This window comes from Falco rusticolus, chromosome 7, assembly GCF_015220075.1.
Source record: "Falco rusticolus isolate bFalRus1 chromosome 7, bFalRus1.pri, whole genome shotgun sequence".
NCBI lineage: Eukaryota > Metazoa > Chordata > Aves > Falconiformes > Falconidae > Falco > Falco rusticolus.
Genome location: NC_051193.1, coordinates 3172275 through 3199523, shown reverse-complemented (window position 1 = coordinate 3199523; position 27249 = coordinate 3172275). Strand labels below are relative to the sequence as shown.

General features: G+C 66.2%; 4 protein-coding genes across 11 annotated transcripts; all 4 read right to left on the bottom strand.

The window, feature by feature from the left end:
• Positions 1–16: 16 nt before the first annotated feature.
• On the bottom strand, positions 17–7262 carry UNC45A (unc-45 myosin chaperone A). Its single transcript, XM_037393298.1, has 20 exons — positions 7114–7262; positions 6610–6768; positions 5912–5948; positions 5631–5806; positions 5425–5517; positions 4977–5144; positions 4532–4700; positions 4098–4268; positions 3819–3990; positions 3295–3595; positions 3065–3159; positions 2842–2983; positions 2509–2649; positions 2188–2315; positions 1946–2012; positions 1662–1775; positions 996–1111; positions 771–888; positions 530–685; positions 17–303 (listed from the first exon to the last, which is right to left on the bottom strand). Exons 1-20 carry the CDS (start codon positions 7123–7125, stop codon positions 43–45), a joined length of 2796 nt encoding a protein of 931 aa, XP_037249195.1. The 5' UTR covers positions 7126–7262; the 3' UTR covers positions 17–42.
• Positions 7263–7393: 131 nt separating this feature from the next.
• LOC119150822 (protein shisa-like-1a) lies at positions 7394–8812 on the bottom strand. Its single transcript, XM_037393806.1, has 3 exons — positions 8736–8812; positions 7801–8014; positions 7394–7583 (listed from the first exon to the last, which is right to left on the bottom strand). Exons 1-3 carry the CDS (start codon positions 8800–8802, stop codon positions 7394–7396), a joined length of 471 nt encoding a protein of 156 aa, XP_037249703.1. The 5' UTR covers positions 8803–8812.
• A 1586-nt stretch (positions 8813–10398) lies between these two features.
• MAN2A2 (mannosidase alpha class 2A member 2) lies at positions 10399–19979 on the bottom strand. Of its 4 annotated transcripts, XM_037395700.1 has the most exons (24): positions 19903–19979; positions 19294–19446; positions 18863–19117; positions 18568–18712; positions 18290–18461; positions 17374–17501; positions 17047–17220; positions 16513–16699; positions 16255–16432; positions 15882–16084; positions 15462–15581; positions 15153–15267; positions 14883–14950; positions 14539–14704; positions 13987–14223; positions 13756–13878; positions 13543–13657; positions 13315–13448; positions 13079–13220; positions 12704–12837; positions 12298–12375; positions 11776–11964; positions 11551–11664; positions 10399–11098 (listed from the first exon to the last, which is right to left on the bottom strand). In XM_037395700.1, exons 2-24 carry the CDS (start codon positions 19423–19425, stop codon positions 10946–10948), a joined length of 3462 nt encoding a protein of 1153 aa, XP_037251597.1. In that variant the 5' UTR covers positions 19426–19446; positions 19903–19979; the 3' UTR covers positions 10399–10945. The 4 variants fall into 4 exon arrangements, with proteins under 4 accessions (XP_037251597.1, XP_037251595.1, XP_037251596.1 ...); XM_037395698.1 differs by lacking the exon at positions 19903–19979 and having other exon boundaries at positions 15462–15644; positions 19294–19425; XM_037395699.1 differs by lacking the exon at positions 19903–19979 and having other exon boundaries at positions 10946–11098; positions 11551–11661; positions 15462–15644; positions 19294–19425.
• Positions 19980–20584: 605 nt separating this feature from the next.
• FES (FES proto-oncogene, tyrosine kinase) lies at positions 20585–27186 on the bottom strand. 5 transcript variants are annotated; one of them, XM_037395895.1, is made up of 19 exons: positions 27070–27186; positions 26032–26196; positions 25760–25933; positions 25590–25686; positions 24990–25173; positions 24546–24683; positions 24315–24434; positions 24110–24232; positions 23853–24039; positions 23684–23761; positions 23236–23445; positions 22745–22867; positions 22546–22599; positions 22258–22376; positions 21952–22046; positions 21716–21839; positions 21423–21580; positions 21113–21235; positions 20585–20961 (listed from the first exon to the last, which is right to left on the bottom strand). In XM_037395895.1, the coding sequence occupies exons 1-19, from the start codon at positions 27184–27186 to the stop codon at positions 20819–20821; spliced, it is 2532 nt and encodes an 843-aa protein (XP_037251792.1). In that variant the 3' UTR covers positions 20585–20818. The 5 variants fall into 5 exon arrangements, with proteins under 5 accessions (XP_037251792.1, XP_037251790.1, XP_037251791.1 ...); XM_037395893.1 differs by having other exon boundaries at positions 21952–22067; positions 26032–26283; positions 27060–27125; XM_037395894.1 differs by having other exon boundaries at positions 26032–26283; positions 27060–27125.
• Between the last annotated feature and the right edge of the window lie 63 nt (positions 27187–27249).

Sequence of the window (27249 nt, the reverse complement as noted above, 5' to 3'; positions counted from 1 at the left end):
CCTGAGCAGAGCATCGTGTGCAGGCGGCCCCCAGCCGGGCCCTCACTCCTGCCCGGCGCTGGGTTTGATGAGGCCATAAGCCACGGCCTGTGCCAGGCTCTCCTTGGCCGCGTGGGCCACGCGCGGCTTATCCTTGTCCTTGGCGAGCACCGAGAGGATCTCCAGCATCTCGCTGGCAATGAGCTGCTCGGCCACCTCCCGCTCGGCTGCCATCATGTTCATCACCACCACGGCCCCGCGGTGCTGCAGCTCGGTGCTGGGGCTCAGCAGCAGCGCCTGCAGGATCTCCAGCCAGTGCACCGTCTGCGGGGAAGAGGGGAGCCACGCTCAGTGCTGCCCCCCCCCCCGCAGCCCTGCTGGCCCCCAGCACCCCCAGCCGGGAGTCAGGCTGAGGGCAGGAGAGGTTGCGCCAGTCTCCTGGGGCCAGCACTGGGACGCAGCTCCAGGACACTGTGGGGAGGGAACATGGAACACGGGGTGCTGTCCCAGGGGGACCCGAGTGCCCCCTGCTTCACTGCTGGGCACTCACCACCTGGGGGATCCGCTTGCAGATGGGGGGGTGCAAGGCGGTCAGCATGGCCAGGGTCCCCGAGGCTGCCCGACGCAGCTTCTCATCCTCCTCCCCGCTGTACAGGACCATCAGCTTCAGCCGGTCGTTGCCCTCTGCCAGGAACAGCTCCTGCACCTGCGGAGGAGGAGGGGGGTGAGTGGGGGTGCAGGGGGCCAGAAGCCCAGCGCAGAAGCCCCACGGGCCCTGGCCCAGCCCTCACCTCCTTGCTCATGGCCATGTTGCACATGCACTCCGTTGCAGCCAGCCGGATCAGCTCGTGCTCCTCGAACATGTACCCCTCAATCATGGGCACAGCCTTCTCCTTCAGGATCTTCTGCCTGGGACAGGGCGTGTGTGAGCGCTCCCTGCCCAGGGTAGCACACCTCTGGGCCAGACAGGGACAGCGCACTCCCTCCCCTCCCCCCTGGCCCAGGCCAGCCCCTACCGCAGCCTCTCACTGATGCCAGCCAGGTTGGTTAATGCCATCAGCCCCTCAAAGTTCTCCAGGCCTGTGCGCTGAAGACGCAGAAGGCTCACCAAGGGCCGGACTACCTCGTAGATCTGTGGAGACAGCAGTGCAGGGCACGAACTCAGAGAGGGGCAGGGACTCTGCACCCCGTGGATGGAGCCCTGAGCCCAGCCTAAAGGCAGAGCTGCTCCCATGGTCAGGCCTGGGCCATCGGGCCTTAGTGGGGAACACCAGAGGTCTTGCCATCTCCCGCTCCCCAGGAAAGGGCAAACCCATGCTAGCAGTTCCTGTGGTGCAGATCCCACCTCGGATCACCAGCCCTGTGGCCTTTAGCCCCAGGGCTGCCAAGTCCGTTCCCAGTGGGTAAGGAGGAGCCGAAGCCCACCCTATCCCAGATGCTGCACACTGGGACCAGGGCAGTTCCGACCAGGGCAGTCCCTCCTCCCTCCTCGTGCTGCTCAGCCCAATGCTTCCCCAGAGCCGACACACACCTGGCTGCAGCAGCCCAGGCATAGACAGTGGGGCACAGCCAAGACTGTGCCCGCTGCTACTCCCCACGTGAGCCCCTGTGCAGCCCTGACTGCCCACGCAGGGCCCCTGCTTGTCAGCTGCGTCCCCGCAGCCCACAGCGGCAACACTCACCCGCTCTCCAGGGAACGCCATCTCCGGGTTGGAGGTGATGGTGATCTTTGCCAGGGCCTGAGCTGCCTTGGCCTGCCCCGCCTCAGTGCCCTCCAGGGACAGCGGGATGAGAGCCTGCAGGCAGAGACACAGTGATCAGTCCTGCAGCCAGGTCACAGCAGCCCCAGCTTCCGCTGGTCTCATGTACGAGGGAGCCAGTACGGTCCCCTGCTAAACCACAGCCACCCCCCCAGAGCCCCACTGCACAGCACACGCCAGCAGCACAGCGGGGCCTGTCCCCTCACCTTGCCTCCTCCTTGCGCAACCACACCACCCCGGTCCTCCGCCTCCTCCACCAGCGCCAGGAACACTCTAAGGACAAAGTGAGAGCAGCCGGAGCACCCGGACACCCGCAGCAGGCCTATGCTGCACCAGGCTCGCAGACATCCCATTTGTTCTCCTAGGAGCTTGCATTCACCACAGGCACAAAAGCTTGCCGGCAGGACACCGGCAGCCTCCCTCCCTGCCATCCCCAGCATGTCCATACCTGGAGATCAGCTCCCGGCAGGAGTTGGTGAGCGCCGGGTTCTCGCTCTTCACCATGCAGGTCAGAGCTGACACCACACCAGCCGTCAGCAGCTTCCGCACCCGGCGCTTCACAAAGTCTGGCTTGTCCTATCCCAGAGGCAGAGTCACCACTTGGCTCGGTGGCACTAGCCTGCCGCCTGCTGCCATCTGCTGTGAGGTGTTCCCCCTCGTCCCTGAAGGCCCTGTCCTCACTCGAGACTCAGGACTCGGTCACACCCACACGCCCTCCTACAGGGCCAGGGCTCCCGGCAGCTCCCCAGAGCAGCCGTGCCCTGCTCACCTTGGGGTGCTGCTCCGGAATGTGCTGCTTGGCATACTTGGCCAGCTCCAGCATCTGCGGGTCCGGCTCCTCATGATCATAGCTGTTGGTGCAGTTCACTAGTGTGGAGGCGACGGCGTAGAGCACACTCCTGTCCTCTGACTGCAGCGATAACGGGGCCCCCATCACACCCACGATGGAGAGGACAAGACAAGGGCTCGAGCCCACCCAGCACCATGGGGCCCTTCCACACCCCAGCCCCATAGTGTGAGACCCACAGCCCCCTCTGGCACATTTGCACAGCGCCAGGGTGCCCCCCACCCAGGGCCCTCCATCACAGCACTCAGCACGCACCTTGGCCAGGTGGAACATGGCCTGCATGGCTGCCTTGTCCTCCACAAACTCCTCCTTGACATCCGCATCGAAGGTGAGGTAGGCCAAGCCCTCCACCGCCCAGCGCCGTGTGCCCGCGTCGATCGTCTCATTGCAGAGCCACCTGGGAGAGGGGCCCCATGAGCCCAGGCTGCGGGGCACCCTGCCCAGCTGCCCCACCATGCCCCCACCCAGCAGCACTCACTTGCGGCACTGCTTGGCCAATTTCATTGTGGAGCCCTCGGCAAACTGCTTCATGCTGAAGTCGGTGCCTCCAGCAGATCCCAGCTTGCAGAGCCCCTGCAGCCAGGAGCAGACTCAGAGCAGGAACGGTCTCACGGTCACCCCAATGCGTCTCCAAGATCCCCCAGCAGCGAGGGGACAGCGCTCAGCACAGCCACTCCTCTCATCCCGCCACACTCCTGGCACACTCACCACCAGTGCCCGGATGCGAATGCTGTCCCTCTCGCTGTGCTTGTAGATCTCCTTGAGCAGGCTGACGCCGTTGGCAGTGATGAAGGAGGCACGCTTGGCCTTGTCGGCAGCGTGGATCAGTGCCTCCACTGCTACCAGCTGGTGTGCCTCGCAGACGGAGGCACAGAGGGACAGCACGCTGTCCATGATCCCCTCCAGCTCCAGCACCCTGTTCCCCGCATCTGAGGGGCCCTGCAGCAGGCATGACACCGTCTGGATGGCCCGCAGCTTCCCAGCCAGCTCAGGCCCCTTGAACCAGCTCCTGCAGGGGAAGACCACCAGGAAGGATAAAGCTGGTCCCACCCCACTGCCTTCAGCCACACGCAGCCCCACCCGCCGAACCCCAACACAGCAGGTCTCAGGTAGCTCTGCGATCTGCTTTTACCACTAAGAGCAAATAGGTCTGGGGTGCTGCTACTTCCCCAGAAGGCTGCTGGCTGTATGAGACCGAACCCCCTCTCCACCCCCAGGGATGCCGGGCTCACCTCACGTAGTCCTCGCACAAGTGGTGGAAGTTTTCCCTCTCAGCATCGCATTTCAGGTCATCGTAAAGTTTGCTCAGCAGAACTGAGGCACTCATCCGACTGTTCTCCGTCACGGGCAGGCTGCCCGGGGTGCCGCACACTGTACTGCCCACCTCCAGGATCTTCTTCAGGCCTAGGAGAACATGAGGTCAGTCACCCCAGCGAGGGACAAAATGGGGTGGGCAGGCAGAGCCAAGGCACGCAGCACCCCAAGGCAGAGGGGTACGCTGTTCTACTCACCCTGGTCGATTACCCAGAGGCTCATGCTGTTATTGGTCTTCTTTGGCGACTTCCTGGGCACCACCTTGATGAGCAGGTTGAGAGCATTGTCACGGCCGTGCGCAGAGGCCCCTTCCAGCACTAGCAGCTCCAGGAGGTGCTTGATCAGCAGTTTCAGGTCCTTGGAAGAATCTTCCAGAAGAGATGGTGCCCGGCAGTCAGTGCCATGGGCACAGGCCTCACCTCCACCATGGTAAGGCTGGCAGGAGATGCTGCCATGACCAGGGGCTCCTCTCCCCCAGCTCAACCTTTTATTAACCCTAGGCCAGAGCCCCGGCGCTGCGGCAGGGAGCAGTGACAAGGTGGGCAGTGGGAGAAAAACACACTGCAACTCAGTGCCTCCCCAGGGTGCTCCCCCCAGCCCCCACCGGGCAGCCAGCATGGCAGGCACTCACCCAGCACCACCGCGTCCTCCTTGCCACGGAAGTCCTTCTGCAGCCCCTCCTTCAGAGACTCGAACATTACATGCAGAAGGTTGCAGGCAGCCAGGGAAACCTGCTCGTGCTCCACGCCCAGCACCGCTGAGAGACGAGGGGCCCCCAGCTCTGCCAGAATGGCCATGGTCTGCAAATACAAGCACAGCCATCTGCTAGAGACTTTGGGGAAGCCTTGGCACCTCCCAGCACCTTATCAGGATAGCTCCCCACTGCAACAAGGCTCTCACAGCCTCAGGTCTGGCAGGTGACAGTTCAAAGCTCCCCTGCTCAGCAGAGCTGCAGCCAGCTGCAGGCAGACACTAGTGACGCTCCCCTGCCTGACACGCTTCGCAGCCTCCCCAACATTGATTTCCCCTGGGCCAGGCCCCACCACAAAGGAGACCTGGACTATGGTGGGACCTACCCGGGAGCGGTGCCCAGAGCACAGTCCAACCAAGGTGCGCAGGGCCGCCAGCATCAGGTCAGCCTTGGCTGTGTCGAGGAGCTGCGTCAGCAGCCGCACACCATCACTTTGGAAGATTTTCTCTGCTCCAGCCTCCTCTCGTGCCAGCACAATCAGGTTCTGCGCAGCCTGGGAAAAAAGAGAGTTGTGTCTGGGTCATCTGCCCACGAGGATGCAGCCCACTGTGCACAGGGAACCTCCGCAGCAGGAGCTGGCTGGGCAGCCAGCAAAGCCACAGGCACCCACCCGCCTTCCACCCCCAGTCTCTGGGGAGCATGTTTTACTGTCAGGAAGCCTGGCCTCACCCAGGCAGCACCATTCAGACAGCAGTGCTGACCTGGGAATACCGTTCCTCCCCTCCTCGCCTTCCAGCCAAGCTGCGTTGCCCTCCGCCCCCCCGAGCTCAGACCTTTTGCTTCTTGTCCGCATCCTTCTCTTCAGGATCCAGTAAGATCTGGAACATCTGCTCTACCTTTGAGTCCGTGCAGGACATGGCCTTCATCTGAGACAGAGCAGAAAGAGCATCTCAGCCCTCACCGCCTCCATCAGCCCACCACACCCACCCACAGAGAGGGGCACAGGAGCCCTCAAACCACACACTGCCTCCCCACTCACCTTCTCGTGCATGCTGCTCCCCAGGGCGCGCAGGGCCTCCTGGAAGGCCTTGTTCTTGGGCTCCAGGCTCACACACCGCTGCAGGTCATTGACAGCCTGGTCCAGGCGGCCCAGCTTCTGCAGTGCCTGGCTGCGGCGGAACAGCGCCTTCATGTCCCGGCCATCGGCTTCAATGGCTGTGGATGAGTAGGGAATCTATTGCACAGCCCCTGAACGGCTTCAGTCCACCCACACGGGCAGTGCACAGAGACTGGTCCCCCACTAGCCACCACTGATAGTACCTTTAGATGCATCAGCCTCTGCCTTGGCATAGTCCTCCTGCAGAGAGAAGGAAAGAGTCAAGCAAGAGGGAAATGCCTGATGTGCTGCCTGTGCAGGCCTCACTCAGCCCAGCCTGCTGCAGGCTGAGGCAGGACCTGCTGCTTTAGAGCAGAGCAGGGAAAGGACTGTGGAGTTTGAGGATGGGAACAGCATCAGAGGACACTGAACCAGTATAGCAGGACATCCCATCCTTCCTAGAATGCAAACCTCACTGGGTCCCCAAGAAGCCCTAGGGCCCCCAGTGCTTTTCAAGTGCTCACGGTCTACTCGAGACCCTAGGTTCCTTGTGTTCCACCCTGCCTCAGAGAGTTCCACGCTGGGAGATCAGAGAAGCTGTGACTGCCTGGGAAACAGCCCCAGCACAGACACACAGCTCAGGCATGGACAAGGGTGCCCTGCCCAGGCCCTGACAGCCCACCCAGGAGGTGGCACAGCAGGCAGGGCCAGGAGAAAAGGTGAGCAGAGAGAAAACACCAGGCACCATCCTGTCTGAGGAGTGACAGCACCCTGCCCAAGGACCGACAGGGCCTCTCAGCACCAGTGCGCAGCTGGCGAAGGGGCCAGGCCAGGGCAGCTGCCAGCAGCACAGCCCCAGCAGGCCAGGGCGGCTGGGCAGGTTCCTGCAGGGCCCGCGGTGACGCACCCGCCCGGCACTCACCAGCTTCAGGTAGCAGGCGGCCCGGTTGCGGTGCAGCACGGCTCGCTCCGGCACAGCGTCGCACAGGTCCAGTGCCTGGGTGTAGGCAGCGAGGGCGGCGGCGTGGTCCCCAGCCTGGAAGAGCTCATTGCCCTGCTCCCGCAGCTGCCCCGCCGTCACCTGCCAACGGGCACCGGCTGGGACACGCGTGTCAGGGGGCCCGGGCATGGCCCTGAGCCCCCACAGCCCCGGGGACAGGCCCAGGACAGGACCCCGCTGCCCCCGGCTGCCCCGTGACGGGCCTTGGCCACCGGGCCCTGCGCAGCGGGCCCACACCGGGCCCCCACCCGCCCAACCCGGCCACGGTGGCCACAGCTGTCCCGGGACGGGCCTTGGGCACCGGGCCCAGCACACCAGGCCCCACCCGGCACCCACCCGCCCAACCAGGCCATGGCGGCCACCTTGCCTTGCCCTGCCCTGCCCTGCCCTCCCCGGCCCCGCCGCTCCTGGCCCGCGGCCGCTCACCGCCTCCCCCATCGCGCGTCTCCCGCCGCTCCCGTGGCGTCACCGCCGATCGCCCGGGGAACGCGGACGCCGCCGCCCGTGTCACGTGACGGGGGCCGGGCCGGGCGGGGACCTCTAGCGCCCCCCCGCGGCCCGGCGGTGCCGCCACCGGCCACGTGCGACCTCGTGTGCCCCTCAGTCCGCCCGTGTGCGTCCCCGCCTGCGCCCCCGCCCCGCCGCACCCCCGGGCAGGGAGCCCCGGACCCCCCCCTTGGACCCTGCCCTGCCCGCGGCCCCCCCCTCAGCAGGCGCGGCTGGGGGGCAGCGGGGAGCGGGGCCCCCCTGGGAGGCCACAGGGCAGGCAGCGGGCGCAGGGCAGGAGGCGGCCGAGGCGGCAGCGCCGGGTCCGGTAGAAGTGGAAGAGGTCGACGGCCATAAGGAGGAGGATGAGGAGCCCGTAGAGCCCCACGAAGGGCAGGGCCAGCGGGTTCCTGTTGGGGGGGAACACATCTCAGGAAGGGGTGGCCACGGCCCCCCACCAGCACAAGGCACCCTGCGCCGGCGAGAGCCCCGCTCTGGGCTGCAGGGTGGCACCGCACACCCCAGCCCCCCGCAGCCACAGCAAGCCCCCAGCGCCGCCAGGCCAGCCCCGCCGCCCCCTCCCACCTCCCGGGCACCAGCAGCCCCAGCCCAGCCACCGCGGCTCACCGGAGGAGCCCGGGGCCGGCCAGGCTGGAGAGGTTCACCCCAGTGAGGGCCTCCAGGGCCAGCTGGGAGCAGCAGGTCTTGAGGGTGAGGGGGCTGCGGCGGCAGCAGTAGCGGTAGTCGGCCGGGTCACTCAGCCGTGGGCAGTAGAAGCCGGGGTGGTAGCGGCCGTCGGGGCCTGCATAGCCCTCGCAGAGGTGCAGGTTCTGCACCGAGGCTGCGGCAAGGCGCGAGAGCTCAGCAGGCACCGGGGCTCAGCCCCTGCGGCAGGGTGCCACAGAGTCTGTGAGCTTCACCCCTGCAGCAGGGCGGGCCGGGGGGCCAGCAGCCAGTGTGGTGCCGCGGGGACAGGCTACCAGCTCCAGCGTGGTGGCCCTTGCAGGGATGCTGTGCTGCGGAGCAGAGCCCTGCGAAGCTGTGGCAGGGACAGGCTGGGCTCGAGCACGCTGGCCCCAGGGGGCCTCAGCACAGGAGCCCCCACCTTAGCCCGTGGGGTGGGCTCGGGTGGCAGCAGGGCTCCAGCCCGGTGGGCAGCACCGCTGAGCATAGCCCCACACGGCAGTGCCTGCTGTGGTGTGCACCATGACCTCCAGCACTTGCCACGGCCCCAAGGGCAAACACAAGCGAGGAGCGTGATGGTGGCAGATGGGAGGGGAAAGCCCCTGGGCCAGTGGGCCAGCTCCCATCTTGCCGTGCCGAACCCCCTCCCTGTTCCCCACCGCCCCACAGGGACAGCACCCTCACCCCACAGACATGCAGGACCAACCCCGACACCACCACACCTGGACCACCATCCCCAAGTGTGCACAGCTGCCTCCCGGCACAGACCCCCCAGCCTCCATCATGGGCTGTCGGGGAGCAGCCTACAAGGGACAAGGGCCCAGCAGGGATGGGGAGAATGGGGTCAGGGAACAGGAGGGGTGGGAGTGGGGCTGTACCTGTCCCAAGGAGGCCGGGGCACAGAGCTGTGGCAAGGAGCAGCCGGAGCAGGAGCCCACCCTGCATCTTCCCAGCTGACCCTGGGCAGAGGCAGCTCTGGCTACAGCAGAGGCAGAAACCACAGCTCCTCCTGCTCCCGCCTCCATCGCGGCCCATCAAGAGCTGCTTGGAGCCATTAGAGCCTCCTTCACTCGCTGCCCGCTCCCCAGAGACCAGGGCAGGAGGCGGGAGCATCGCTAATGAGCTTCTTCTCAGGGGCCAAGTGCAGGATGGGAGGTGCCACCCCCACCCCACAGTGGGGCACCAGGTCCATGGGTACCGGTTGGGCATCTCACCCCACCTGGGGCTCCCAGCATTGCAGGCAAGGGCCACAGGGCAAGTGCCTGGCCCTGGGGCTGTGGGCAGGCAGGTTGTGCTGCAGCCCCCCGGCAGCCCCCGGTGGGCAGCAGGCCCTGCACCAGCAGCCTGGCCCCCCGCCAGCTGTGCCATTAGCCAGGCTCCACAGAGCCGCCGGCGGCACGCTGTGCCACACAGGGCCGTGGTCTCCTGCTCCCCAGCACGGCCCCGCCACATGCTCACGCCCCCAGCCCTGCACCAAGCCGGGGGTCCTGCCCCACCAGGCTGTCCCTGGGGCAGCGTGAGGGGCTGAGCTGCTGGGGACACTCCACACCAGCTCCGTGCACTCTGCCCATTCGCGGGGCCGTGGGCGTGCGGGGCTGTGGGTGATCCCGTGGGATGCTGCGCAGGAAACCGAGACAGAGCTCAGCCAGTTCCTCACCTGGCCCCCCCCGTGGCCCTCTGCACTGGCACCTGCTCGCAGTAATTAGCCCCGGGGGGACCAGGGGAGTGTGGCAGCCCCTTCAGTCCCCACAGCAACTGGGAGGATGCTCCTGGTGGTGTGGCTTCCCATGGCCCCTGGGATGCTGCAGACGGGCCAGCCAGGCTCCTCGGGCACCAAAGCATCGCCAGGCACAGCCAGCAGCACCCCACGGCAGCACCCCACAGGGTCCAGCTCCCCCAGCAGCTGCATGCATTTCAGCCCTGAGCACAGCCGGCAGTCCCCAGCCCTGGGAGGCTGCTGTGCCAGGTGCTCGCTCCAGCTGTGCAGGGGTGCACATGTGGGTGCTGTGGCAGATGATGTCCATCCCCTCACTGCTGGGCTGGCCCAACCTTCCTGGGGTGCTAGGGGGTCCCCAGTGACTGTCATCACTTGCCTCTCAACTGCTGGCAGCCCCAGTAGAGACCAGGCTGCTAGGCTCACACCAAAAGAGGGCTAAAGGTGCTGAACTTGGGAGAGGCCATTTCCACGCTTAATCCGGATGGTGCTGCTTGCATAGGGAGCTGCCTAACTTCAGTCCGCACCCTGTCCCCCTTGCTCCTGCCAGCACCAGGTGCTGCCTGTCCCTGAGCATGGCTGTGCCTGGCTGTGCCACCGGCCTCTCACATGTGCCAGAGGCCCCACAGCTGGCTCAGCCCCAGAGCACCAGCAGGGCAGGGACCCCCCCAGAACACAGCAGCACAGCCCTGGCAGCCCACCCAGCTGGGCCCTGGCCACAGCTCCGAGCTTGCCTCCACATTGCCTTGGGGTGCTGCCCTGTCACCCCAACAAGCACCATCCCGCTTCCCACACAGTGCAAGAAACACAAACCAGACACAGACCAGGGCCCTTAGAAACAGCCTCATGTTTCCTACTAGCTCCAGGCGAGCTCAGACTACAGTCCACAGCACCTTCCCGGCCAGCTGCCCCAACCCCACCAGGCTCCTGGCAGCCCCCATGCTGCCCCGCTGGTTGGGGGACTGCAGCACGGGCCCCTGCCCTAAGACGCCGGGGTGGGCACCCTCTGGGGAAGCCAAGCAAATGCAGCAGGGCGGCTGTGCCCACCCTGCCGGCAGCAGCAGAGCCCGGCTCGCCGCCCCTGCCAGCCGTGCTGTGCTCAGGGCAGCACTCAGCCTGTGGCCTCTATGCCCGGGCAGCACCCGGCAGTCTGCACAGCCCTGCCGCAGCAGTTCACTTCGGAAATCTATCAGAGAACACAGGACTAATAAATTAGAAGGCAGCAGCCTTTGCAAGTCTGGCACCTCCTGCCCAGCGCCTGCCTGCCTGCCACGGGCTTGCTGGCCCAGCCTCTCCTGGGCCATGCTGGTGCTGCTGGGTTCAGCAGCTGCTCCCACGTTGCCCAGCCAGTCTTCTCTCCCACTCCAGGAGACACTACCCCAGGCGGATGCGGAAAGTGGCAATTTCCATGGGGTCCAGGTGGATGTTGGTGCTGTTGGAGGCCGTGCCCAGCGGGTACATCAAAGTCAGCGAGGTGGGCTGCAGGGAGCCCAGTTCCAGCCCCTGGAACAGGCCACCCAAGGCCAGCTAGGGAGAGAGGAGGGAGAAGGATGGGTGGCCTGGATGAGTGGGATGAGGTGCAGCTCGGTAGTGCAGCGCCGTGCACGGGGCAGCCCCACACATGCTGGGCCAGCAGCCAGTTCGCAGGCCCCCCACAGCACCCAGGGCACCATACTGGCCCAGCCCAGCCCAGGCTTTGCCCTTCCTTGCTGGGCGTGCAGGGCTCATAGAAGGCTCCAGACCCACTTCTTGAGAAACCAACACCCTCCAGCTTTGCCTGGGCAAGGAGCAGAGCAGGGCTGCATGCTGCGCTGTGGAACGCTTGACCAGCCACTGGTGCTGGGGTGCTGGGGGACCTCGGGCACCCTGCAGCCTGGCTGGGCGTGAACACAGAAGGCAGGAGGCAGGCCTGGCACCGGACGTAGTGGGGGGCCCTGCCTCTGACCCAGCGGTGGGTGGAGGTGGCAGCCTGGTCCTACCTTGCCCTGGCTGGTGGTGCAGTTAAACCCCAGGTTCTTGGCCTCCAAGCTGCAGTCAAAGCCTTTGCGGTGCAGGATCAGGGCTGCCTCAGCCGAGGGTAGGGAGTCATCCTGCTGGGGAGCCGGGGTGTGAGGTGCAATGCGGGGGACAGCAAGTGCAACCCCCCCGCCCAGGTGTCCCGCTGCCCACCCCACTGCCCACCCTGCTCATGGGGCATAGCTCACCTCTGCCTGCAGCATCCGCAGGTTAAGGATGTGAAAGTCACAGGGGAAGGTGGTGGAAAGGGGCATGAAGGAGCGCAGGGCTGGCGGCTTCTCCTGGGCCACGGGCATGACCAAGGCTTCGGCGTTGAGGTGCATGGAGGTGATGTGGCTCAGCAGGGAGGGGAAGCTGATCGGGCGGCTGTCCTGCACCTGCCAAAGAGCACATGGCTCAGCAAAGGCCAGGGCAGCAGCAGGGCCAGGCAGAGCCTGGACAGGGCCCACGGGACCTCCTGCTCCTCACAGCCTCTCCAGCAGCACCTGAACAGGCACCTGTGAGCACAGGGCACCCATAGCTGCCCCTGCCCAGGCAAGACCCCCCTCCCCAGCACCCAAACAGGGAGAGTGGCTGCCAGCCGGGCAGCCTGCACAGACCCTGGCTAGCCAATGCTCAGACTACAGGCCTGCTACGGGGGCTGGCTAGGCTAGTCGCTAGCAGCTAGTGCACACGACAGGGAGAGACAGCGGGGCCAAGCTGGCCGTTACCTCTGGGCTGCCAGTCCTGGTGCCGGGGAAGCCCAAGGCTTTAAACACGGAGGCCAGTTTGGAAAAGAAGCTGGAGCTCTGAATGGGTGACATGGAGCATGCATAGAGAGCAGCGAGGGGATGGGACAAGAACACTGTGAATACGAGGGCAGCATGGCTCCACATGGACAGACCCCACTGCACGGTCCCACCCTGTCCATACCCCCTGCTCCAGGCCTGTCCCAGTGCAGTGCCAGCACGACGGCAGGGAGGGCCACAGGACAGCAGGGGAGGAGACCCTGCATCCAGTTGCATGTGGGGCTTTCTGCAGACATCCCCACCCTGCTCCATCCCAAGGCTGGGCTGAGCTCTCCGGGCAAGCAGCACTGCACCACAGCCCCGTCCCGTGGCCTTACAGCCCATGCACCTTGTTGGCGGTGGCACGGCGCTCCAGGAGGAGGCGGAACCGGTTGCAGGTCCGCTTGTTGTCCTTCAGCCCTTGGCCCAGGCCCCGGTTGTCATCTTGCATGAGGCGCCGGTCCAGGATCACCTCCAGCTGGCCTGCGGAGAACGGGTCCCAGCACCCTGGGCTTTAGCAGGAGCCAGCCGCCCCGCATGGCCCCTCTGCCACCACCGTGCATGGAAATGCTCCTGCAGGGCTGGGGGCAGCCAGAGAACCCCCAGAGACAGCAGGACCAGGGCACCCTGTGCCCAGCCCTCAGCACCTCCATCCCCCGCCCAGGGCAGCCCCAGCTCTGTGGCAGACCCCTGCCCCAGGCACAGCCCCACGGCCCCAGCTCACCGCTGCCGAGGCTGGAGACCCCCAGGGCCTGGGCTGTGTGCAGCGTCAGGCGGCTCTGCATGTCCTGGATGTAGGCCATGGTGGGCATGGGGTAGAAGTTGGCCTGCAGCGGGAGCTTCCGCTGGTACCTGCGGGGCTGGATCTGCCGAGGGACAGAGGTCAGTGGCTGGAGGTGGCTCCCGTGGTGCCAGGGCACCATCCCCCCATGGGCAGCTGCTGTCCCTCCCCAGGGATACCTGGAAACCATTGAGGTCTGTGAAGAAGGTGTCATCACTCTCAATGTCAGTGCTGAAGCGCAGGGCCAGCTCCTTGTTGATGTGGTCACGGATGTCCACCAGGCAAGACATGTCCAGGGACAGGCCCTCCACCCCTGTGGGCAGGCAGTGAGGGGCTGGGACCCATGGGCAGCATCGCCCAGCACCCCTGCACAGTGACACCCGCAGCACAGCCTCACGTTGTCTCACCCGGCACATTGTAAAGCCGCACCACAGTCTGGATGTGCTGGTAGTAGCTGGCGACCTCTGAGAAGAGGGGTCCCTCTGTCACTCGCACCACTGGGGGGTCCTTGGGCGCGTAGGGCTGGGGAGAAGGAGAGCTGCGCTGAGGCTGCTGCCTGCAGGACTGTCAGGTGGCCGCGGGCATAGCTGCCAGCTGGCTCGCAGAGGCGGTCCCTGTACCTTGGCCTCGCCATCAGGCAGAAAGAGATAGGCTCCACTTTTGTCCTTGGAGGTCCTGGTGCCATAGACAAGGAACTCACTGCTCACCCTCTGCTCCCGCTCCTCCCCAGCTCGGCGGATGCTCTGCGGGGTGCCAGCCAGCACAGCGGTGAGCGCATCTGTCACGATGCAGTGCTGTGTCCCCCTCCCCTCCCTCACCTCCATGCCACCCGTCAAGACCCCTGCACTCACCTGCAGCAAGCCTGAGTGTCCCGAGAAGCAGGCCTGCAGGTGCTGGTTCTCCAGACAGAAGTCATCAGTGGTGGCTGGGAAGACGTGCACGGGTACGGCCTCCTGCTTACGCACAGGCAAGTCCCGGCCGTGCAGGTACAGGCGCACGGAGGACTTCAGCGTGGCATGGCTGTTGAAGGACTTGTGCAACTGCAGCACACGCAGCCCCAGTGCAGGCAGCCGGGCCAGGATGGACACCTGTGAGCAACACGGAGACCTGAGCCAGCCTCTCTGCAGGAGGGCAGCTGGCGTGCGGGGACCTGCCAGCCGTCACTGGGGCAAAGACCCTGGCTTGGAACTTCTGGGGCCTCTGCTGAGGAAGGGAAGTGCATGGGGGACTGGGGGTTTGCAAGCAGTGGGAGCTCATGTTGTGGTGTGGGGACACTTGTTGCCACAGAGGAGGGCTCACGGGACATCCAGCCAAGGGGGCAGCGTGTGAGGTCAGAAGGCTGGCACATGTGGGCTGTGCAGGCTGAGGATGGGGACAGGCAGTGACAGTGGGGCACCCTGTACCTGGTAGACGTTGGGCACCATGTCCGTAGCAGAGCCCCACTGCGCACTGAGCTGGGAAGGCAGGGGCTGCCCCTCCTCGGAGAGCACACACACGTGTGGGGAGTCTACCAGCACCAGCACGATGCTCAGCCGCTCCTGCTCCAGTGGGTTGAACACCACCAGGAACCTGCAGGGTAGGGGCACACAGGGATGGCCACCCCAGCCCCACAGCATCCCAGGTGCTCCATGCCCCATGCCACCCACGAGTCCTGTGCACCCACCCACTGCTTTGCTGGGTCCCAGGTAGCCCCTCACTGCCTTCCCACAGCCCCATTAGCCCTGAGAGCAAGCCAGACAGCCCCTACCGAGGCAAGGTGTCCAGTTTGACCACTGTTCTCTCCGGGAGGGAGTCCTGGCTGGGGCGCATGTCATCCTGAGGAGAGGAGTGGTCAGAGCTGGGGTGCACCCACCACCCCTGCCAGCCCAGTCCAGGGACACAGGCACAGGCTGGGACCCTTTCCACAGGCCCCCACCCAGCCCTGAGCAGGCAAGCAGGGCTTTGCTCCCTGGGGCCATGGGAACAGCTCCCCCAGCATGCTGGGGCGCAGGGAGCCGCGGGGCTGGGAGCTGCTCACTGTGTCAAGGAAGGGTGCAGAAGGGTCGTGGCGGTAGGCGTCCTTGTCCCCCAGCACGAGGTAATGCGCAGCGTTGATGATGATGTGCTTGAGGTTCGTGAGGGAGTGGAGCAGCCTGGGGCACAGGCAGAGTGAGCCACCCGGGACCGGCCCCCTGTCCTGTCCCAGAGCTCCCCCAACATCCCCCACCTCCCCCCAGGAGAGGAGCCCCACGGAACCCCCACACCCAACCACGCTCCCAGCCCCCTGCCCACCAGCCCCCATCTGAGACAGACCCCTCAGGGCTGCACGCTGGCCCCCTGCACGCACCGGACTCCGTAGTCAACTGCCACAGCCTCCTTGGCAGTACCGGTGATGGCATCGTGGTGCTGGAAGAGGCCCAGGTTGCGGCGGGCATTGCTCAGCAGGGCGTAGTCGGAGAGCGGGTACCTGCCATCGGCGCCAGCATGGCGAGCGTGGGCAAGCGCCAGGCTGTACAGGATCTCTGCCCCCCTGTGCAGGGACAAAGTCACCAAAGGTCCCTGCCCCAGCACCCCAATGCTCCGGGCCAAGCAGCGCCCTGGGGCTGGGCAAGGGTTTGGCACTGCCCGGCCCGTGCCCAGGCCATCCGCAGCGTGTTGGCAGGTGGGCACAGACTGCAGGACTGCCCAGGCTCCCCGGTGCTGCCTGGCCGACCCTTGCCCGTGCCCCCTGCACACAAACCCTGCCCCAGGGCCCGCTTCCCCTCACCGGAGGTGGGCCTCCAGCACCCGGTCCAGGCTCTTGTAGAAAGGCCGGGAGGTGTAGTAGCCTGTCCAGTAGTGATCCTCCCGGTCCGCATAGGAGAAGAAATCCCCACTCAGCACTGGGAACCCGGGTGGTTTCATCCCCGGCACGATGCCCACCTTCTTGTACAGAGCATCGAAGTAGTCGGAGAGCGTCCCAAACTGCGCCTGCAGGATCGCAGCCCTGAGCCCAACGGGGAACAGCCAGGGCTCCCACCACCCCTCCCAGCACTGCCCACCCTCCCACTGGGCTCTGTAGGTGGCATCCCCACCACCCCCGCCTGTGGGGCCTGGCTTCCTCCAGCCCCCTGTGCTGCCCCAGACCTCCCCGCACATACCTGGACATGGAGGTTGGTCCGGGAGTTGAGGAAGTCAAAGATGCGCTGGTAGTTGAGGAACTGTGCATCCCACTCCTGCGGCTTGTCGTAACGGAAATCGTCTCCCAGGGGCACCAGCAGCACCTTGCTGCGGTACAGCTTGGACTTCTTGCGGTACTGGTCCAGCAGCAGCTGGGCTCTGCCATGGGGGCCAGGGTGTGAGGCTGGCTCCCAGACAGGGCTGTGGGGCTCAGAGCCACTCGCCCCTGCAGCACTCACCGCTCTGCCACGTTGGCATCGGTGATGGCTCGGGGAGGCACCTTCCACGGGCAGTTGATCCGGCCACCCGGCAGGCGCTTGAAGTCAAACTGACAGCAGATCTTGGGGTCTGGCCCACAGGTGTGGGGCACATCGTAGCTGTAGAAGGGCATCATGTGGCAGAAGATGTCGGTGCTGGCATCTGGATCTGCAGGACAAAGGACAGGTGAGGACCAGCAATGGTTCTCCCTTGCCTATTCACAAGCAGGGGAGCCCCACGGGCACGTGAAAGGCTGCTGGCGCAGAGCACACCTGGCACACAGGGTCACCCGCTTGGAGCCCAGAGAGCACAGCAGCCTCTCCCAGAATGCTGGGCATGGGCACGGAGGTGGTCACCCGGGCGCTGTCCCTCAGGGCAGAACAGCAGCAGGGCAGAGACATTCCCTCCCCGGCACTCGGCTCGCCATCCATACAGGAAAGTGGTTGGTAGCTAATCCCTGCTGCCCCCCAGCCCGGCAGGGGCCCCCCTGCAGTCACCTCCCAGCAGCCCCTCACCCCACGTCTGTCTCCACATGAACTCCAGGTTCTGGGTGGCTGCAAAGTGCTTCTTGATGGCGTAGTGCACGCGCTGGATGAGCATGCCTGTCAGGTTGGAGCGCTTCAGCAGGTAGGGCATGGTGGAGCTGTGCCCAAAGGGGTCAACAGCCCAGCCCGACCGGGGCGTCACACCTGGGGACACAGAGACCCATCAGCCCTGCACCGGGCCTCTCAGCACCTCCCATGAGGAGGCTCCTGCCAGGGATGGGGGTGCCCACTGGCACATCAAGCAGGCCCCCAGCCAACATGCTGCCCCTCCTGCCCGACATCCCACTCAGCTCTCACCGATGTTCTTCTCCAGCCACTGGTGCCCCTCAATCAGCTGGTCGATCATGGCAAAGTAGTGGGAGTTGGCCTCGTCAGGCATCACCCAGCCACCAGTTACCATCTCCAGCTGCCCATTGCCAATCAGCCTGCAAGGGGGGCACACGAGATGCAATCAGCTCCAGGCAGAGCCCAGCAGTGAGCTGTGTGTCCATGGCAGAGCCTCTCCCTGCCTTCGAGCCTCCTGCGTCTCACCTGCAGCCTCTGCAACCACTGGCTGCCAAGTCCCACTGCCCACGCTGTCCTTACACAGACAGACAACCCTCCACAGAACCACACTGGCTGAAGCCTCAACCAGAGCCCATCTCCACACAGGCCAGCATCCTCCACTGTGTCCTGCAGCCCACGTTGCCTCTGTCCTCCACCCACAGCACTCCCAGAACAAGTGGGCTGACGAGACAGCCCTCTCCTACCGCACAATCTGTCTCTCCAGGTCTCCCACCCCTCTGAGGGTGCCCTGGGCCTTGCAAAGCACTGGCACTGCTCAGGCTGCACAGCGGTGCTCGCATGCTTGGGTTTAGAGTGGTGAAAGGGACTTCCCCAGCCCTGAGAGCACAGGGAGTAGCGTAGGGCAAGACCTGCCTCCCCTGGCCCCCCAGGCCCCCGCTGTGGATGCCCCAGCACTGGCAGCACCCTGGCTCGTACTCCACACTGCTATGGTTTTGACATCCTGCTGCATTGAGAGGTTGCTGCAGTGGCAGGGCACCCCATGGCGGGCATTGTGGAGCCCACAGCTGCTACACTGCGGCCACAAGACAGCCTTCGTCTCCCCAGGGCCCTTCCCTCATGCACCCCATGCTCACAGCCCATGCCTCCTGCAGCACCCTGCCTCTGGGCAGCGACTGCGCTAGGCAGTGTGGCCGGGGGGCAGCCCTACCTCCGCACTGCAGCCCGCTTCTGGGCACTGATGTTGTCCCACCACTTGGAAAAGAAGGAGATCTCGGACCAGATAAAGCGCCGGCGTGGGTCCTCCTGCATCTTCAGCACCATGCTGTTGAGGATGTGCTGCGTCTGGTCATAGTAGTACTTGTCGAAGGTCTTGATCCAGCCTGTCAGCACAGGCCAGGGGGTCACTGTGCGGGGCCCACCGCTTCCTCACCAGCAGGGCCTGGGCTAGCCCCTCCCCTCCCCTGCCCACCTTCACCGGCTGCTCACCCGGGTCGTTGTGGGAGTGCGGCACCACAAACACTTGCAGGGGGTCAGTGTCCCACTCATTGGGCTCATAGGTGATATCGAAGCCCTGCTTCCACACGCCGCCGTCCTGGTTGTCAAAGGGCAGCAGGGAGTACACAGCCAGCATCTGCCGGGTGGGAGACAGGGCTCAGGGCAAATATCGGATTGAGAGACCCCCAAGGAGTAGGGCCAGGACCCCCCGGACACCCTGCTATGGACCCCCTCATACTAGCAGAGATGGGCCCTGAGCTGCTGGGCTGGGATGCCGGTCCCTCACCTGCAGGTCTGGGCTCTGTCCCTTGCCCCCCAGGGCAAACTGGCAGTCCTGTGGGGAGACAGAGAGGAAACTCGGGCGACTCTCGGGGGGCAGTACCCACGAGCCATTGGGCGTGTGGTGCGGCAGCGCCGGCTGCCCCTCTGCGTGGGCTGTCAGCTCCAGCACCGAGTCCTTGATGTGGCTGATGATCTCGTGGTTCTCCTCCAGCAGCTGCTCCAGCTGCTCAATGCGGTTCTGCAGCACCGAGATCTGACTCTGGGGACACAGATGCCACCGTGAGAGCCTCTGGTGCCCTGTGCCAGGTGGGTCCCGGCCCCCGCCTGCCCTGACAGCAGCGGGGAACAAGCCCTGGCCCAGGCAACCGGCTGGCCTCAGGCTGTGCCAGCTGGCTCCCACTAGCCCTGGGCCACTTGCCCATCCCTACCGCTCACCCTGGGGAAGTTGCCCCCGCTCTGGTGGCGCGTGGGGTCATGCTGCACCCGGTCCAGCATCAAGTAGAGGGAGAAGACGGCCACGCAGAAGATGGCAGCTCCACACACTGTCACCTGCTTCTTCAGCTTCATCCCGGGGCCGCCGGGGCAGACCTGCGCCGGGACAGCGCCGTGCCGGTGCCCCTGCCAGCCCAGCCGCGGGGCCGCCACAGGCCGGGGGTCCCGGGGCAGCGCAGCACGGGGCCGCCGCCCCCTCTGCGACCCCCCTCCTCCTCCTCCTCCTCCTCCTCCTCCTCACCCCCCCTTCCCCCGCTGCGTCCTACTTCGCTTAATCCGGCGCCGGGTATTTATAGCCCGGGCCGGGGCTCAGGGCCCAGCGCGCCTCGGGCCCGGGCCGCCGCGGGCTGCGGGCGGGGGGGTGGGGGGGGACGGGGCCGCAGCCGGGGCCGCAGCCGGGGCAGGCCGCAGCGGTTCCGCCGAGCCGGGCACGGGGCCTCCGCGCCGGGAGCGGAGGGGGCCGGGGCCAGGGCCGGGGAGGTCCGGGCCGGGGCCGCCCACCGCAGGACGGCTCCGGGGGCGGGGGCGGGGGCGCGGCCGCTCGGCTCTTACCCTGGCCGGCTCCGCGGCCCGGCCCGGCTCCTTACATCGCTCGCCCCGGGCCCGCCGGCTGCCGCGGCCGGGATGGGCCAGGCCCCGCCCGCCGCTCCGCCTGCCCGGCCCCGGGCCCGGCCCCGGCCCCGCCGGGAGGCGGCTCCGCCGGGCAGCGCAGCGGGCGGCAGCGGGGCGGGACCGACCGCGCCGGGACTGACCGCGCCGGGACTCGCGGTAGCCCCGGGGGCCGGTCCCGGTCACACGCCCGCCCCCATAGCCCCGAGGCCAGGCCCGGTCGCCCCACAATAGCCCAGTCACGCCCCCCCATAGCCTTGGGGACCGGCCCAGTTGCCCCCCCCATAATCTAGTGGCCACCCATATCCCCAGGGTCAGGCCTGGTTGTCCCCCTCATAGCCGGGTGGTCCCCCACAGCCCCGGGGACAGGCCGAGTCTTCCCCCCATAGCCCAGTCCCACCCATGTAGCCCTGGGGACAGGCCCAGTTGCTCCCTCCCCATAGACAAGTGGCCCCCCCACACCCCTAGGGACAGGCCCAGTCGCGTCGCCCCCCCCATAGCCCAGTGGCCCCCTGTAGCCCCGGGGCCAGGCTGGGGTGCCGGTCGTCCTGAGCACGACGCAGGTGTGTGGCCCCGCTGGCTCCCTGGGGTCGGTGCCCCCGCGCAGCCCCCACCGACATGGCGCTGCAGAGCTCATTGGTTTATTACGCAGGATCACACCCGGCAGGAGCTGTGGGTGCCATATCCCCGGGGCGTGCAGAGCCCCCTGCCCCGGGCTGGGGAGGGGGCACAGCCGCGTCTGGCCGCCCTGCAGCACCTGCTTCGCAGGCAAGCCCTGCCCAAGGGACGGGCGCTGTCGGTGGGATGGATCCAGGCACACGGGGCCGGCGGGCGGCTGCCCTCAGCCCGGTGCTCCCCCTCACCGGTGTCTCTTGCGGATGACGGTGAGGTCCTGGTGGATGGTGCTGAAGCTGGGCCGCTTGCGGGGGTCATACTCCCAGCACCGCTGCATTAGCCGGTACACCTCCTCGGGGCACTGCTCCGGGGGGTCCAGCCGCATGCCTGGGGTGGGGACATGGCAGCCCCAGCCACTGGCCCCTCGCCACCCCCCGCCTCATCCTGCCTGTCCCATGGGCTCCGCTGCAGAGCCATTGTGCCAGACCCACCACCCCGCAGTGACCTTCAAGACCCAGACCCTGGCCACGTCCCTTACCCTGCTCCACCGCCTCTCGCGTCTGCTGGTTGCTGAGGTTGGCATAGGGGATGGCGCCCAGGCTGAAGGCTTCCCACAGCAGGATCCCGAAGCTCCAGACATCGCTCTCTGAGCTGTATCGGCCTGAGGACACAGGGCGGGACAGGCACTGCTGCCCTGGCTGTGCCGTGCTCATGAGGGCTGGGGTGCCCCAGGTGTCGCTGCCTCCCTCCCCAGGACCAGGCTCATGGGAGCAGGGCAGGGTGCCCCACGCTCCTGGCTCCCAGCTGTGCCATAGGTCTGCCAGGCTGTGCCCAGCTCCATCCCGTACCATAATTAAGTGCTTCAGGCGCGGTCCACTTGACAGGGATCTGCTTCATCCCCCCTGTGGAGGCATAGACACCATCCTCCTCCTCCCGCGACATCCCAAAGTCACTGATCTTCAGGGTGTTCTTCTCTGTCACCAGGCAGTTGCGAGCAGCCAGGTCCCTGGGATGGCCCAGAGCCATCAGCCGTGTGCCCAGCTGTCCCCAGGGACCCCTGCTTGGCACAGGACAGGGGGCAGCGAGGGCTCCAGGGTTCACCCTGCCTGGCCCGGTGCCCACCCACGCTGCCAGAGCCCACCTGTGGATGCAGTGCTTGCTCTCCAAGTACTCCATGCCAGCAGCAGCGTTCTCTGTCATCTTGATCAGCTCCTTCACCCGCAGGTGGGGCCCCTCGCTGCGCAGGAAGCTCAGGAAGTCCCCCCCTGCACCCAGATTTGGGGAGCTGGTGGGTGGCTGCCCTGGCACTCCATGGGGAGCTGGCACCGGCTGCAGGGTGCCCCAGCGGCACGGGGGCTGCAGGATGAGGCCACTCACCCTGCACCAGCTCCATGACGATGTAAATGGGCTGCTTCTGGGTGCAGACACCGATGAGCCGGACGATGTTCGGGTGGTTGTACTGCTTGAGGATCCTGTAGGGATGAGGAAGGGCACTGTGAGTGCACGGGGGGCATGGCTACCCTTGGCACAGGCCACGTCTGTGCCGTGCCCAGCACACTCTGACCGGCCAGCCTGGGGGGACAGCCTTCAGCACAAAGATGCTGCAGGCCCAGTGGGATTTGAACAGCTCCACGTTCTGAGGATGGACAGATGGGTTGGGACAAGCACGATGGCCACACAGACCTGGCTTCCTGCAGGAACTTGGCCTTGAGTTCGGATGGGAGGGTTTCCCGGCAGGATTTCACAGCAACGGGGGTGTTGTCAGCACGCAGTCGGCCACTGAACACCTCCCCAAAGTTACCCTGCCAAGAGACGGGTGCACTGACCCAGCTTGCTGCAGCATGGCCCGAGGCAACCCCTGCCCACTCGCAGATGCCTTGGGGACAGCCCTGTTCCTCCTGCAGACCCCCTGGGACAGCCCTGCCCTCCCCCAGACCCCAGGCCAGCAGGGACCAGAGCACCCTCACTCACACGGCCGATGCGCTCCCCCAGCAGCACGTCCTCATGGTTGAGCACCCATTTGTCCTGCATGGAGCAGACACCAGAGGTGGTGAGGCAGCCCCCAGCCTGTCCCAGGCTCACAGCTGCCCAGCTGTGGGCAGGAGGAAGGGCTGGGCAGGGCTTCCCTGTGCGCAGGGGTCTCGTCCCCCTCCCCACTGCCCACCGTCACCTTGGGCACAGCCCTGGCCAGGATGATCCCGCTTTTCCGAGTGATGGGCTGCTGGCTCTGCAGGAGGTTCTTGATGAGCAGCGGGATGGTGGGGAAGCCCTCCCCCTCCAGCCGGTACATGTTCTGTGGGGAGGGGAGCTGAGGGGTTGTGCCTGCACGCACGCATGGGTATGCTCACGAGGGCTGGGGTGCGTAGGTGTGCATGCATGGGTGAGTATGCACGAGCACAGATGGCACAGGCCATGCACACACACCCAGCAGGGCAAGCACACACACGTGTGAGTTACATGCACGATGCAGGGCTCACACCCCACACTCCACGCTTAGCCCATGCAAGGACGGGCGTGCACAGCTTGTACTATAAGCACACGTCCCGTGCACTCACACCAGGGGCCCTGCGGCTGCAGAGCCAGGGGCTGTGCCTGGGCAGGGTCCCCACCTGCCCATGCAGGGCCACCCCTGGCCATCTCCCCCAGCCTGTGGTTACTCACGTCAGCAGCCTGGATGATAAAGTGCCGGGGCTGCCCATCCCACAGCACGCTGAGCACGTACTCCTGCTTGCCCTGGCTCTCCCGCACTAGGAAGTCCCCATTGCAGCTCAGCAGCTCCTGCACCTCCGAGCGCGGGATGGCCCCGTGGTACCAGACCTGCTGGCACAGCGGCTTCTGCACCTCCGGGATAAGGGGTACGGGGGGCGGCAGCTGGATGGAGACATGGGTGAGCCCAGCCGTGCCTCCGGGATGTGCCGGAGGTGGGGGCAGCAGTAGTGCCTGGAAGCTGTGCCCAGGGCAGGGGGAACAGAGCCTGGAGGGACTGGAATATGGAGGGGAGGGGGCTGTGGGGCCAGAGAGGGGAGGGCAGCAGGTGCTGGGCGGCCAGGAGGCTCAGCAGGGCAGCTGGGTGGGAGAGCAGGGTGGTCAAAGGTGCCCAGGGACTCACCGAGTACTTGGGGCTGAAGATGCCCGAGATGTGGTTCTTGAGGGTCTCCAGCGCCGTGGCCCCGCTCCGCTCCTGCTCCTGGGGAGAGGCATAAGCTGTGCTCTGGCTGGGGGGTGACCCGAGGCCAGCGTCCCTGCAGATCCCGGGGGCACGGTGGGGCAGGACTCACCACGGAGGAGACTGACTGCCGGTCATCCTGCAGGGGCAGGGCGGGCAGGGGCTCCCCGGTACCCAGCTCCGCCAGCTTCCCGGCCAGCAGGTCCCGCTGCGCCTGCAGCTTGGCCTGGGTGCAGAGGCAGCCCTCGAGCTGCTGCTGTGCCTCCTGCAGCCCCTGCCGCTTGCCCAGCAAGTGCACCCTGGGGACGGGACAGGGTGGTCAGCCCCCGCCACCCCCAGCCCCTCGCCCCCCCGCCCATCACACCTCACCGCTCCCCAGGGCTCCGGCCCTGCTCCTCGCCCCGGATCTCCGCCTGCAGCTCCCGCACCCGCTGCTCCTTGCTGCTCACAGCTTCCACGGCAGCAGCCAGCTCGTCCTCAACCGATGTCAGGCTACAAGAGACACAGGTGCTGGATGGTGCTGAGCCGCTCTGCTGGTGGCGGTGGCCCCTGCCCACGGCCCAGCCCTGCTCACGAGTGCTGGACGCTCTCGACAGTCAGTTCATTCAGCTGCAGCTCCCCCGGTGCCAGGCTCTCGGTCTCCTCCAGCAAGCTCTCGTCAAAGGACACAGCTGGTGGCACCTCGGAGCTGTACCTGTGGGCACCCAGCGTGGCTCTGCCTCCCACCTGCCCTGTGCTGGCCACCGGCACCTGTGCCCAGCAGGACCGTGCCCAGCAAAGAGGTTGCAGCCGTGCAGGGCCATACCTGTGGTTCTGGATGAAGCTGCTGTACTCAGTGGCCGGGTCGATGGCCTGGATGGCACTGGCAATTCCCTGGTGCGCGGCCAGCATGTCCTCCTGCACCAGGCTGCTGATGCTATAGTACTCCCTGAGTATCTCCTTCCTGCGGGGACACGGGTGCTGGGGACTGCCAGGCTCCTGTGCCCCCCAGCCCAGGACACCTGTGGCCAGGTGCCACCATGCCTGCCGCAGCCCTGCCTCCTGGTCCCCAAATCTTGCGTGGCCCTGGGGGGCGTGACCGTGCGGGCTGCGGCACGAGGGGCAGTGGGTACAGGGGCAGGCGATGGGGCAGAGAAGCTGCATGTGGCTGGTGGGGCTCTGGCAGGAGGAGGGAGCACAACTGGTTCTTGAGGGGCCATAGGGGTGCCCAGGGATGGGCAGCAGGGCTCAGGGCAGGCAGGGCTCTTACAGGACGAGGACCATCTCCTGCTGCAGGCTGTAGAGGGACTGGTGTAGGCTGGGCAGTGCCCGCTGGTAGTGGTGGTGGTGGTGGAATGTGGCCGCCTGCACAGCCAGCACATACTGGTTGTGCAGGGCATAGAGCTTCCAGAGGCTGCGCACGTACTTCTCCTTCGCCTTGTCTCGCTCTTTGTCTGGGGGAAGAGGCCATGGAAAACACCCGCTGACAGCACGCTGCCGGTCCCCGCACTGCAGCACATCCCCCTGAGCAGCCAGCAAGGGGCATGGGCATATGGCGAGGGTGGGGCAGGGGGGTGACAGGGCTGGGACAGGGTCCCATGGCAAGCAGGGGGCCAGGGCCAGGGTGTTCACACACAACTCCCCCTACAAAGGGATGCTCCCAACCCACAGAACAGTGTCCCAAGGCTGTAACCCCCAGGAGTTCTTCCCAGCTCCCCGGGGCCAGGCTGCTGCTCACCCCCAGAGCCCCACCCAGCGCAGGCTCTGCCATGGGTCCTGCAGGGCGCAGGGTGCTTAGCCATCGCTGACCCACGAGGGGAGCTGGGGGGACACAGGGACGGGGGCAGCAGGGGACCAGGCTGGCAGGCACCTTTGCTGGCCTCCTGGTACTTGCGCTTGGCCTGGGCACTGTCGCGCGCCAGGCTGCGGTACTGAGCCTTCAGCTTCTCCATCTCCTGCTGCGTGGTCTGGGGAGGGAGATGCTGTCAGGGGCGTGGGGCTGGGACATGCCCCTCGCTTGCCCCACCAGGACCCACATACCCGGGCATACTCCTGGCTAAGCTGCTGCCACTGCTCACTGAAGGCCTTGCGGAGCTGCTGCTTGTCGCGGATGAGCAGGCTGAGCTTGGCCAGCGGCCCCGCCACCAGCTCCTCCGCATGCTGCCGCAGGATCTGGCTCAGCGTCTCTGTCTGGCTCGCCAGCACCCACCAGGACTGCAGGGACAGGGCATCAGGGATGGCGTGAGGACGGCCACCCTCCAGCACCGCACTGGGCTCCTGCATGGCATGTTCCCGCACCCGGGCATCCCTACCTCTCCAATCTGGCTGCCTTGGTCCCCGGTGCGGAGCTGCCCAGGGCCCTCCTGCTTCTCCAGCTGGGAGAACATGTGGTGCAGCATCCCTGCATACTCCCGGTCGCTCTTGGCACGCTGCGACATCCACTTCTTCATCAGCTCCAAGAGGCGCAGCTCACTGTCCTGCAGCCGCAGCAGCGCGCTGTGACCCTGAGGGCACCAAAGCTCTGGCCCGAAGCCCATGGCACCGTCGTCCCGGGCGGGAGGAGGCTGTGGAGTGCCAGGAGAGCCTGAGCTGTGGCTGCCACCCTGCACCACGCGCTGCCCTCAACGGTGACCGGTGGCTGGAGCCCTTTGCATCTCACGGTCCCATCGACCTGCCACAGGAGGTGGTGCTCGGGCCAGCTGGCGGGGGGTGGCTGGACAGAGTCCTTCCTGTCCTACACAATCTGCCTTGCAAAGCACATTCAAAGCAGGCAGGAGGGCTGAGTGAGCCCCAAGCCCCAGCAGCTGGGGCCCACAGGGAAGGTGCCAGGGAGGAGGAAGTGTGGGAGCAAAACCAGCAGCGTTGCCTGTGCCTTGCGCGGGGCTGCTCCCCCAGGGCAGCGCAGCTGTGGCCCCACTCTGGCCAGGGCACTGGCCCCATGTGGTGGGGCAGCTCCGGCCCCGTCCTGCCCGTTAACACAGTCACCCCTGTGCCCACGGTGTGGGAGCTCCCGGGGGCCAGGGCACAGGTGGGAAGCTGTCAGGAAGGGGATGGGGTACTGAACCCTGGAGGAAGGTGCTGATCCGGAACGTGTCCCAGCACCTGGGACTCCAGCACGGCCATTGTGAGCCACACTGGTCCCAGCCGCAGTCTTGGGGTGATCTGCCCTGCGGCAAGGGCACAGCAGGAGCAGGAGGGTGCTGGGCATGGCTCTGTGCCGGGTATGACATCCCCCGGCAGAGCCCTCAACTCCGCAGAGGGCTTGGGCTTAGACCCCCCCCAGCCCCACAAAGGGGTCCCCATCCCTGCCAGTGCCCTGCTGGGGCATGGCCCCTCTAACCTGTGCGTGCCGCAATGTCCCCGCCGTGGGACTGGCGCTGGTGCTGGCGTCCTCCTGGGGCTGGCGCAGTCTGGACCTGGTGCAGCTCCGGCTCCTGGGGAGGAACAGGAAACCCAGCGCTGACCATACAGCCATTGCGAGATTTCCTGTGCTTCCTCCCCTCCCTGCCAGTCCCTGCGCCCGGGGCCAA

What these genes read in the sequence shown, in the direction of transcription:
- LOC119150822 (XM_037393806.1), bottom strand. Translation starts at nt 8,802, where the DNA reads ATGCAGGGTGGGCTCCTGCTCCGGCTGCTCCTTGCCACAGCTCTGTGC. An exon ending in CCCCGGCCTCCTTGGGACAG is followed by an intron (nt 8,015 to 8,735) that starts GTACAGCCCCAC and finishes GCCTTGCCGCAG; the next exon opens with CCTCGGTGCAGAACCTGCAC. An exon ending in GCCGGCCCCGGGCTCCTCCG is followed by an intron (nt 7,584 to 7,800) that starts GTGAGCCGCGGT and finishes CCCCCCCAACAG; the next exon opens with GAACCCGCTGGCCCTGCCCT.
- UNC45A (XM_037393298.1), bottom strand. An exon ending in CCATGTTCCACCTGGCCAAG is followed by an intron (nt 2,650 to 2,841) that starts GTGCGTGCTGAG and finishes TTATCGCTGCAG; the next exon opens with TCAGAGGACAGGAGTGTGCT. An exon ending in GCAAGCGGATCCCCCAGGTG is followed by an intron (nt 304 to 529) that starts GTGAGTGCCCAG and finishes TCTTCCCCGCAG; the next exon opens with ACGGTGCACTGGCTGGAGAT.
- MAN2A2 (XM_037395698.1), bottom strand. Translation starts at nt 19,425, where the DNA reads ATGAAGCTGAAGAAGCAGGTGACAGTGTGTGGAGCTGCCATCTTCTGC. An exon ending in CATGTGGAGACAGACGTGGG is followed by an intron (nt 16,700 to 17,046) that starts GTGAGGGGCTGC and finishes TTTGTCCTGCAG; the next exon opens with ATCCAGATGCCAGCACCGAC. An exon ending in GATGCCAACGTGGCAGAGCG is followed by an intron (nt 16,433 to 16,512) that starts GTGAGTGCTGCA and finishes CCCCCATGGCAG; the next exon opens with AGCCCAGCTGCTGCTGGACC.
- FES (XM_037395891.1), bottom strand. Translation starts at nt 26,256, where the DNA reads ATGGGCTTCGGGCCAGAGCTTTGGTGCCCTCAGGGTCACAGCGCGCTG. An exon ending in GGCCGGAGCCCTGGGGAGCG is followed by an intron (nt 24,040 to 24,109) that starts GTGAGGTGTGAT and finishes TCCCGTCCCCAG; the next exon opens with GGTGCACTTGCTGGGCAAGC. An exon ending in TTATCATCCAGGCTGCTGAC is followed by an intron (nt 22,868 to 23,235) that starts GTGAGTAACCAC and finishes CCCTCCCCACAG; the next exon opens with AACATGTACCGGCTGGAGGG.